Source organism: Elephas maximus, chromosome 1, assembly GCF_024166365.1.
Source record: "Elephas maximus indicus isolate mEleMax1 chromosome 1, mEleMax1 primary haplotype, whole genome shotgun sequence".
NCBI classification, from domain to species: Eukaryota; Metazoa; Chordata; class Mammalia; order Proboscidea; family Elephantidae; genus Elephas; species Elephas maximus.
In genome coordinates, this window is record NC_064819.1 from 215,355,733 (window position 1) to 215,367,836 (window position 12,104).

General features: G+C 37.2%; 1 protein-coding gene across 11 annotated transcripts in view; it reads left to right on the forward strand.

The window, feature by feature from the left end:
- UTRN (utrophin) overlaps positions 1-12,104 on the forward strand; it is a 610,574-nt gene that overhangs the window by 486,811 nt on the left and 111,659 nt on the right. For all 11 annotated transcript variants that reach the window (XM_049902936.1, XM_049902887.1, XM_049902897.1 and 8 more), the window contains 2 exons: positions 4,578-4,724; positions 9,496-9,574. In XM_049902936.1, the coding sequence (XP_049758893.1) occupies positions 4,578-4,724; positions 9,496-9,574 (226 nt within the window). The remainder of the gene's footprint in view (positions 1-4,577; positions 4,725-9,495; positions 9,575-12,104) is intronic.

Below are 12,104 nucleotides of genomic sequence, written 5' to 3' on the forward strand. Positions count from 1 at the left end.
AAAATATTTTAAAAGCCCCTCTTAATCTCCAGCTTTCCCGTCTCCTTTTTGTTTTCCGTGCAGTTTATTTGTTGAAGAAACTGAATTGTTTGTTTCCTGGTGTTTCCCAGCCTGGATGTAGACTTGCGTTCACATGATGTTGTCTAGCAGGCTCAGCTGCTAACCAAAAGGTCGGCAGTTCAAATCCACCAGCAGCTCCTTGGAAACCCTTGGGGGCCGTTTTACTCTGTCTTATAGGGTCACTATGAGTCGGAATAGACTCTATGGCATCAGGTTTAGTTTTTTTGGTTTTCTCATCTACAGATTTTATCTCATTGTCTGAGTCCCTTAATTTAAAGTATTAGTTTAACCAAAAATCTTGTTCATAATCAGGAATTGCTCAAAGTTAAGGATGTTAGATTTATGGTCTAGATCCCCTTGGTGCCCATATTCTAGAACATACCCAGAAAAAAGTAAAGTTTAGGTGTGAAGAGACACAAATAACAGATTTAGAATGCAGTGGGGTTTGGGGTAGAATATTAAACTATACACTTAATAATGATGAATCAAATAAAGGAATAATTCCATGAAAAATCTATCCTGAATGAGGTTTTTCATTGCATGTATATCACCAAAAGACATATCTTTTGTGCACAGACATTGGATAACTCTTGCTCCGTATGCATGTGGCTGGATAGGAAAAAGAAGAAAGATTCTAGGAAAGTAATTTAATATATTTGTGAATTATATAAATAACTATATACATATAGACATGGAAGTAATAGCAGTAGCTAACATTTATTAAGGCTTACTATGTGCCAACAATTGTTCTTAGTCCCTTTACATAAATATCTCTTTTAATCCTCACTCACACCAACCCAGAAAGATAGGTACTATTATTACGTCTTACAAATAATGAAACTGAAGATACTGTCAAGCCCACACAGCTAGTAAGTGATTAAGTTTCCATGATTTTTTTTCTTGCTCTTCTCTTTCATTGCGAAGACCTCTTTCGTACTAATGTAATGAAATACAACTTTGATCAACTGTTTGAATTCAGAGTTTTAGAAGTTAAATATTAAATTTTTAAGTTTAAATTTGTTACTGAAAAAGTATTGGTTCTGCCATCTTTCAGTGTAAATATACCTAAGTTTCCATCTACTCTATGAATTAAGTAGGCTTTTTCTTATAGCCCTAGTATCCTAAAAACCATTTCCGTGGATAGATATGGGTTTAAAATTACCAACTGAAAACAAAGTCTTTTAGCACAGCTTCCTCAGAAGTTCCGTACCTCTTGTATTATAAAAAATGGTCTTTAGCCACTGAAAACTGTTAAGTCAATGGTTATAACAAATAGGTTGTATTGGACTTCCAAAATGGCTTTGAGTTAGAGCAGGCATTTACCCATTTGAATTTAATTTAAAAGTATAAATTTATAATAGAGGATAAAATGGGTTGTTTCTGGAGTTATTAAAGGCCTAAATTTGGGAGTCGTTAATCCCGTTTGATTAAAGGAATTAGCCACCTCAACGTCCAAATCCTTTTGTTCAAATCTCTGCTTAAGTAGAGAGCTAGGAAAAATACAGTTAATATTTCCAGAGGAAAGAAACTGTGGATTAAAATATTTTTAAGATCTTACTAGGAAAAAGGAAAACAATAGCTCGAGTCTCTTTAAACCCAATAAAATGAATCCAAAGTCGAGGATGTTTTATTTGTGCTTTAAGGTATACTTCATATTCCGCTGAAGATAATACATATTTAAAAAAAAAAAAAAAAAAGCCAAGCCCATGTCCATTGAGTTGATTTCAACTCATGGTGACCCCCTGTGTTGCAGAGTAGAACTGCTCCATAGGTTTTCTTAGCTGTCATCTTTACAGAAGGAGATCACCAGGCCTTTCCTTCACAGTGCAGCTGAGTGGGCTCAAACTGCCACCCTTTAGGTTACTAGTCAAGTGCAAACCATTGGCTCCACCCAGGGACCTCTAACTTTTTTTTTAATTGAAGCTATAAGCAGATGAAAATAAGTACTGATTATTGCTAGATGTTCATTAATAAATATTCCAGAACAGCTAGAAAACAAAATCCTTGGGGGTAATCAAGTGATTTTAACTTCCCTAAAGTTATCCTTAATCATTCTTATTTGCAGAATAGACATCTTCTGGCAGGAGAGAGCTTGGGCTTCACATCTGCCAACAGGCTGCCAATCGGCACCTGTAATGCTAGCAGATGTTTCTGTTTTTATAGGAAGAAAGACTGCATAGACGCTCATTGTCTCATTGGAAAGTACAACCAAAACATGATAAATTGGTTCTTTGTATTAGAACATACAGCAGTCCTGAAACCATTTTAAACCTTAATTTATTTCAAGCCTCTTAGTTCAGAATTAAGAAAAACACAAGGTTAAACTTCCTTCCCACAATGAGAGATTCCTCATTGCCATAAAACACCTGACCATAAAAACAACAAACAAAATCCCAAGACCTTGTTTATCAGAAGTCTTCTGATGTTTTCACTGGGGCAAACATTATGTTGATAGGAGAAAAATTAAAATTATTTTATTCTACAAGATTTTTTAAAATCTGTTCTGAAGTTACAATCTAATTAGAAAAAAAAATTTACCTTTTGAAATAAAACTGGTTATTATTTAAAAATATATATAAATCTCAGCATTTTCTAGCATTTCATTTTAATTTTTAATAGCTAAAAAATACAGATGTTGACTTTAAAAGCTGATCAAAATTCTAGAGCACTCAAGGTACCCATGGAGAGAATATTAATATTAATACACAGTATTAAAACCACAGCTGAAGAAACCTTGAAAGATTTAAGTTCCATAATTATTTCAGTATGATTTTGAAGGAACCCAGGCCTCTGCCAAGTCTAGACTGAAAGTTCTGTCTTCTTACCCTAAGCCTACTTCCATCTCTCCCATTCTTATATATTAATTATTGGTTCCTTGGGCCTCTATGGTTTCTGTTTTCATACAACTGCTTTTTGTATTTAACTGTGTATGTATATGTGAGTACGCACATCCTAAAAAACCAAAACCTGTTGCCGTCGAGTTGATTCTGACTCATAGCTACCCTATAGGACAGATTAAAACTGCCCCGTAGGGTTTCCAAGGCTAATCTTTATGGAAGCAGACGCCACATCTTTCTGCCACAGAGCGACTGGTGGGTTTAAACCCCCGACCTTTCATTTAGACAAATCTAGATTCCTTCTCCTCCCATCTTGCAGCAGTTCAGATGTCTTTGTCAGCTTCCCCTCTTCCACCTGCTTTTGAAATGGTGTCTGCAGGGTACTGGTGATATTCTTCACATTATGCACTTTTTGCCTTCTGTGTTCACTGTTTCAGGTGTCACTTATACGCTGCTGCCTCCAACATCCATATCTCTCACCCCGAACTGGGGCACCAGAACTACTCTAACAGTGTTTGGGTCGTCTCCATGGGTCATCTCCACCTTGAGTTTCTTAATGTGGCTTCTGGGAATGTTAAGAATTTTAAAACACTAAGTCATCATATTCTTTGATTTACCTAAAAATAATCATCTTTGAACAATAAAGCTATGTCCTTAATATTATTTTGATGTTTATAAACCATAGTGAAGACTATTTTTAGCCTACACATGGAATATAAGGAGGAGAGGAAGAGAGCTTTTCTAGGCCCAAGTATTTGTTTCTTTTTTTGATTTTTTTTCATTTCGCATCGCATATACTCTCTTCACCCCCTCCCAGACCATCTCTTTGCTCTATGTCTAGAGGTGGCATTTGTCAGTTCTAAGCCTCATTTACCTATTTTTCTATAGAACCCAATCTTCCTCCTCCACCCCTAATCATAGACAGTGATCATAAATGATTTTGAAAGGGACAGACCTTACTTCTTGGATATATAATAGGCATAGGCTTTGTGGTTTGGTAAGTTGCTTTTACTGGTCACTTTCTAACTTAATTTTAAGTGGAAACATGTTTAAATCAAGTTGTTGCCTCAAGTGAAAACAATAGACATAATAGAATTAAAAAAAAAGAAAATTAAAAATAGAATCAAGGCTAGAAATTAGTAAAGTAGGTAATAATGGTAAAAATTTTCAGACTTACTTGCATATAATAAAATCATAAATACCTAATCATTTAAATGAGTGCATTATAGCTATTCTCTTCATGTACTTATTTTGATTCTTTAGGCTATGAAGAGTGACTCTTTGGCTGGTAACCTGGGTTGTTACAGACCTGAATTTAGTTAGGCTATTGTTGAGTAGGAGTCCCTGAGTGGTACAAAAGATTGGAGGTTCAGACTCACCCACCAGCTCCTTGGAAGAAAGACCTGGTGATCTACTGCCAGGGTATCACCCACTGAAAACCGTTTGGAGCATGGTTCTACTCTCACATACATGCAGCTGCCATGAGTCCAAATCATCTCCACAGCAGCTACTCTTTTGGTTGTTGAGTACCAAAAAACCAAACCAAACCCACTGCCGTCGAGTCTATTCCGACTCATAGAGATGGACCCTCCACTGGCTTTGCTATTTCCCTTGAAGGAAAGTTGGATATACTAGCTTTCGTTATGTTCTGATGACATAAGTTTTGTCCTTTTCTTCTAGGCATTTAGAGAAGAAATTGCACCAATCAACTTAAAAGTTAAGACAGTGAATGATTTGTCCAGTCAGCTGTCTCCACTTGACCTGCACCCATCTCTAAAGATGTCTCGCCAGCTGGATGACCTTAATATGCGATGGAAACTTTTACAGGTACCAGTTTGCCCCTCCTCATAGTGCACAATTTATGACTCATAGCGACTCTATAGGACGAGGTAGAACTGCCCCAGAGAGTTTCCAGGGAGCGGCTGGTGGATTTGAACTGCTGACCTTTTGGTTTGCAGCTGTAGCTCTTAACCACTACACCACCAGGGTTTCCAGTATTCTACCACACACCATCATTTTTCTCTTTACTTATTGATTGTATTTGCTAATAAATTTTGCGTGTGACAACGTTAGGTATTGAACTTTTGGGATCTTGAGCTCAAGGGGCACATTTATTTATTAATGTAGATTTTAATGTAATATTTTTTGATGTATTAGTTGTATGATCTTTATAGAAAATTACAAAAATTCAAATTAATCACAATAATCAAAACTCATGGTAGTTACAGAAACACTTTTTATGTAATGGCTCATACAGGAGTCATTTTTCTTACCTTAATCGTGTATATTTTTCTGTCGGAAAAAAAGCAAGAAAATCTCCATTCTCCTTCTTCCAACTGGTTGCTGCTTAGGTAGCTTGGTCATTTCTTTCCAGATAGCACATTTATGCCATTGTGGTGTTTACCTTTAGTTGTTAGACCTTGTTGTTTGTTGTCTTTGAATTGGCTCAGAATCACAGCGACCTTATGTCTAACAGAACAAAAAGTTGCTCTGTCCTGTGCCATTTTCATGTTCATTGGGATGCTTGAGTCCATTGTGGCTGTTGTGTCAGTCCATCTCACAGAGGATTTTGCCCATTTTTTGCCGACCCTCTACTTTACCTACCATAATGCCCTTTTCTAGCAATTGACCTTTCCTGATGATGTGTCCAAAGTAAGCAAACTAAAGTCACCATTCTCACTTATAAGGAGCATTCTGGTTGTATTTCTTCTAAGACTCATTTGTTCGTTCTTCTAGAACTCCAGGATAAAGTCAGTATTCCTTACCAACACCATAGTTTGAATGCATCAGTTCTCCTTCTGTCTTCCTTTTTGATTGTCCAGCTTTTGCATGCACATGAGGCAGGCAATTGAAAAGACCATGGCTTGGATCAGTTATACTTTAGTTGTCAAAGATGTCTTAGATCTTAGCTGCTTTAATTCAGTTGTTTTAATGACCTTACTTGCTTGTCTTGGATTTAAAAGAGCCAAACCATGAGCCACCCTTTGGAACATTATTAGGTATCAGCATTTGTAGGCCACCAATCAAGAGCTCAATCTTTGCGGAGCTTTGCTACATTCAAAGACCACTTCCTAGGCTTCGTCATAATCTTTTTTTTTTTTTTTCCCCTATAAGATTGAAAAAAAATAAGTCTTACTAATTTCTCTATTTTGGGCTAAAATGTGGTATTTTAGTAAGCTAAATATGAAATTTTTATGAAATATATAAAAGCATTTTCTTTTAAAGATATAATATACTGTACTATCATAAAAAAAAAATAGGTTTCCTGAATTAATGTAAACATTGGCACATCCAGTGCTTCATATTTTCATAATGAAATTAAAGAGGTAAGAAATAAGTGTGTAGCATTTGAGAGTCTTCTACTTTCTTTGAAAGGACTATTAGGGATCCGGAATTAGTAGGGCAGAATCTGCTCAGCTCATACATACTTTTCCAGTGAGTGGAACACAGACGGGTTTGACCTGTATTCTTTTTTATTCTCCTGCTCCATTTCCCTACTTCATTATCTTCATGTCGGTATTTCTGCAGTCCATCTTGATTCTCTTCCCATCCTGCTTCTGTTATCACCATCTCTGAAGATTAGAATTTAGGGCATACACATGTGCTTCAAAGTGAATGTGTGTTCTGTCATCCTTATCTCTGATCCCTAGAGCTTAGATGTTAGTTGCTGGTTGAATGAAATGGGAAAACCTATGCTGGCAGGTGATGTTGTTAGGTGTAGCATCTTCTTTACTCCCTCTGAATGTAAAGTTTGGCATTTGGAGGCTTGATGGTCTTGAGAACAAAGTATATGCAAACGCCATATAAATAACTCAGCTGCCCAGTGAGCTAGAGATACACATGTCATTTAAAGGCAGCTGAAAATCAGTTTGACAATCTAAGTGGAACAGCTAATACTACATAGACAACGACCAGGGGAGGTGGGAAACATGTCAGGAAACTGTGTGCAGTTGTTATTGATTTGCATTAGTTTTTGAGTATAGCGCTCTTTGCATTTTTATAACGTAGGCAGCCTAACCGTAGAGTGTGTATAAACAGATGTAGAGCCTACTTATGAAGGATTTCGTTTTACTTGGATCCACAATCAACACCCATGAAGTAGCAGTCAAGAAATCAAATGACGCATTGCATTGGACAAATCTGCTACAAAAGACCTCGTTAAAGTGTTCAAAAGCAAAGAGGTCACCTTGAAGACTAACGTGCCCCAACCCAAGCCATGGTGTTTTCAATTGCCTCATATGCTTGTGAAAGCTGGACAATGAATAAGGAAGACTGAAAAATAATTGATGCCTTTGAATTATGGTGTTGGCGAAGAATATTGAATATACCATGGACTGCGAGAACTGAATGAACAAATCTGTCTTGGAAGAAGTACAGCCAGAGTGCTTCTTAGAAGCAAGGATGGTGAGACTACATCTCACATACTTTGGACATGTTATCAGGAGGGATCAGTCACTGGAGAAGGACATCATGCTTGGTAAAGTAGAGGGTCAGTGAAAAAAGAGGAAGACCCTCAATGAGATGGATTGACACAGTGGCTGTAACAATGGGCTCAAGCACAACAACAATTGTGAAGATGGCACAGGACCAGGCAGTGTTTCGTTCTATTGTACATAAGGTCATCATGAGTTGGAACCAACTAGATGGCACCTAACAACAACAGCAACAACAACATCTATCTGTCCATTTACCTAATCTAGCTAATCTATTTGCCCAATCTATTTGCCTACCTGCCTGCTTATCTACCTATCTACCTGGTTATCATGTCTCTCTCCCTTTACCTACCTACATATGTACCTATCATCCATCTATCTAGGTATCATTTATCAATCATCTACCTACCTGTTATCTGTCCACCTTCCTATTATCTATCTATCATCTACCTATCTAATCAGTTTTTCTTTTGAAGTATTTTAGACTTATTTTCCTTTTGCTAACTGTAGCACTTTTTACCACATTTTCTTAAAAAAGTGAGTAGTGACTGATGCCGTGGCCACACCTTGACTTTACAAGCTGTGTAGAGTAGACTCAGGACATAAATTCTGGAACCAGGTGTTGTTGGTGGTGCCATCAAGTTGGTTCTGACTTATAGCAACCCCGTGTACAACAGAACAAAACACTGCCAACTCCTGCGCCATCCTCACAATAGTTGCTATGTTTGAGCCCATTGTCGCAGCCGCTGTGTCACTCTGTCTCATTGAGTGTCTTCCTCTTTTTCACTGACCCTCTACTTTACCAAGCATGATGTCCTTCTCCAGGGAAAGGTTCTTCCTGACGCATGTCTAAAATATACGTGACAAATCTCTCCATTCTTGCTTCTAAGGAGCACCCTGCTGTACTTCTTCCAAGACAGATTTGTTTATTCTTCTGGCAGTCTGTGGTATATTCAATATGCTTTGCCAACACTATAATTCAAAGGCATCAATTCTTTTTTGGTCTTCCTTATTTATCGTCCAGCTTTTGCATGCATATGAGGCGATTGAAAATACCATGGCTTGGGTCAGGCACACTTTAGTCCTTAAAGTGACATCTTTGCTTTTTAACACTTTAAAAGTTCTTTTGCAGCACATTTGCCCAATGCAATACGTCATTTGATTTCTTGACTGCTACTTCATGGGTGTTGATTGTGGATCCAAGTAAAATGAAATCCTTGACAACGCCAGTCTTTTCTCCATTATCATAATATGGCTTATTGGCCCAGTTGTGAGAATTTTTGTTTTCATTATGTTGCAGCGTAATCCATACTGAAGGCTGTGGTCTTTGATCTTCATCAGTAAGTGAAGTCCTCTTTGCTTTCAGCAAGCAAGGTTGTGTCATCTGCATATCGCAGGTTGTTAAGGAGTCTTCCACCAATCCTCATGCCGCGGTCTTCTTTATATAATCCAGCTTCTCAGGTTATTTGCTCAGCGTACAGATTGAATAAGTATGGTGAAATGATACAACCCTGACGCACACCTTTCCTGACTTTAAACCACTCAGTATCCCCGAATAACTGCCTCTTGGTCTATGTACAGGTTCCTCATGAGCACGATTAAGTGTTCTGGAATTCCCATTCTTTGCAGTGTTTTCCATAGTTTGTTATGACCCACACAGTCAGATGCCTTTGCATAGTCAGTAAAACACAGGTAAACATCTTTCTGGTATTGTCTGCTTTCAACCAAGATCCATCTGACATCAGCAATGATATCCCTCATTCCCAGGCCTCTTCTGAATCCTTGGTGGGGGGTACTAGGTAACCTGAGTATGAATACTAGTACCGCCATTTCCTATCTGCACGGCTTTAGACACATCTTTATGTCTCATTTTCTTCCTCTATAATGGTGGTAGTAATGATACTTATAGGGTTTTTGTGTCAATTAAAATAGTTAATTCCTATAAATTGTTTAAAAGAGTACCTGGTATTATTTGCTGTTACTGGATGCTAGAAGGAATCTATTTTCATTCCATTACTTTGATATCACAGATAGGAATGAAGTCTGTACAATCATATCTAGAGCAATAGTGTCACTTACTGTAATACTTCAGTCAAGGATATTATTAAAGTCATTGTTTTGAAATCAGTTTATTCCTTCTGTCTTGTGCGTATATGTGTATTCAGGTGTCTGTGGACGATCGCCTTAAACAGCTTCAGGAAGCCCATCGAGATTTTGGACCATCCTCTCAGCATTTTCTCTCTAGTAAGTGCCAGTAAACTTGACATGATCTCATTAACTGAACAAATTAGCATATTCTCTCAGTTTCATCCAAAAGGCCATATTCTTCCCTATCAACATGTTTATTTCTATTAAATAAACCAAAAAAAGCAAACCCAGTGCCATCAAGTCGATTCCGACTCATAGCGACCCTACAGGACAGAGTAGAACTGCCCCACAGAGTTTCCAAGGAGCGCCTGGTGGATTCGAACTGCTGACCCTTTGGTTAGCAGCCGTAGTACTTAACCACTACACCACCAGGGTTTCCATTTCTATTAAGTGTAATGTATAAACGGGGCATTAACATTAACGAAAATCTTGTTTATTGGTTATTTTTTTTTGTCTTGTGATAGATCACAAATGGTAAGTCTTCAATGTAGAGCAAAAATGAATTCATCTTCAGTTATGGTTTTCCACTGAGCCTTTCCATTATGATGGCTAATAGTATGATATTGTCCTTGCTGTGTCATGTGTAGAGCTTACGAATTTCTTCACAATAAAATACCATTTTTATATTTTAAGTTTTAAAATTTACTGTTCTCCTTGAAAAGTGCACCTGCACTTTTAAATGCACCTGTAGTTTTAAAAGTAAAAGCTAGTCACCCCCCACAGATCTTTAACTGAGAAGATATGGGTTCATTAGGTTGACTGCAGCCAGATGTAGTTTTCCTTCATGTCAAGTCATGCACGTTTAGCTGAACCACATATGTGGATTTTTATGCGTTATTCTCCAACTGGAATTTTTAAATTCTGTGGACTTTTCGTGAGATCTTGAATCAGTAATTTCAAGTCTGACTTCATTGTTCATTGCTGAAGATACTTAAGAATGTGGGGTCTACATTACCCAGATTCAGTTTAAATATAAATTCTGCTGCTTAACAGACCTGTGGATCTCTGAAAGTTAGTTTCATCTTAAAAGCCCATAATAATGCCTACTTCCTATGATTGCCTTGAGAATTAAATGAAAAAACCTGCCAAGTTATACAAGGCACCTAGCACAATTCTTGGCACAAATGGTTTTAGTAAATGTTGATTGCATTCATTTCCTGCTCTGGCAGACATAGGTAAGAAAGCAGCTTGTTTAATGTAAGTCAGTTTAAGTAAGGCTTAAAACTTAGGGCAAAGCTCATTTCCCAATTATGGTAATGTCTTTGCGTCTATAACCATAGAGGAAACTGAAGTCATACCTTGTCTTTCAATTAAATTGCTTACATTTATATTTTCTCTTAATCTTTTCATCACTGTCAATAATCTGCTTTACCTCAATTGAAGTTGAGGCTTTCTGACCTTCACAATTTCAAGGATCCCAATTAGTCGTTTCCTGCCCTATACCCACCCTTCCCTCCATCTCCCTTTCTCTCTCTCTCTCTCTCTCTCACACACTCACGCACACACGTATGCGTGAAAGCACCCTTGCACATGTGCACACACACAGAGTTTCATAAACCTGAGCCCTTAGATAGCTTATCATTGGTGATACGTAGTCTTTCCTGGAATATACTGTCAACCCAGGTGTCAGATCATTTTTAAACTTTGGATGCCATCAGTAATGACAAAGTAAATTGGTTACCAGTATATTAATTACTCTCGATTTCCTACAAATTTTATAGACTATGAAGCTATCTAAAAAAAAAAAAAAAAATTTTTTTTTCTACTAAGACCAAATTAAAGAGGAATTAAAAAAAATCATTGAGATCCTATTTACAGCTCTGTTATAAGGATCAGTAATCTGTTAGTATTGAGGAGGCACTATACTTCTCTCTGCTAGTAGAAATCAAACTCATATTCTTTAGGAAATGAAATATTGTACAATTCATACACGCTGTGAAACTCAAGCACAGTGCTTTTTATTGTCTAGCACTGGCAGTCTAAAGAGGTCAAAGTTATTCAAATCAAAACCATTATTAAATGAACAGAGATGTGTAAACAAAATCCCAATTAATAAATTTAATAATTGTGATCTCTTGGTGCTTGGAATCTGTGGAGGTCTTACTGCTTGGACTTTAGCCCTGGTTGTAAAAGGAGCCTGTTTAATTCGGCACAAAGTAAACACTGACCTACCAGCCAGGTGCCAACCATGAAACTAGGTTGGCTCTAATGAGGAATTTAATATACCTAGTTTCTCATTTCCATCCCCTTTTTATATTCTACATGGATATAGCTGAAGAAAGGAATGCTCGCCTTTTTTGTTGGGTAGAAAAATTGCTGAACTAGTGGTCAGAAATCCTGAGATCACATCCCAGCTCAGCCATTTCTTGACTGGGAATTGGTCTTTGGGAGGCTATTTTACCTCTGTGTATTGAGTCTCTCATCTATCAAATGGAACTTTAACATGACTTTTGCTGGCTTCCTTATCAAAAGATATACATGAAAATGTTTTGCAAAATTGAGGATCTGTATTTTCATAAGATATTAATATGATGGCATGAAATTCAGAAAAATCAGTGGTGAGAACTGGTTATTTGAAGGTATAAAGATATTTGCAAAGCTTTATTTGAATTTGCTTGTTTATTAC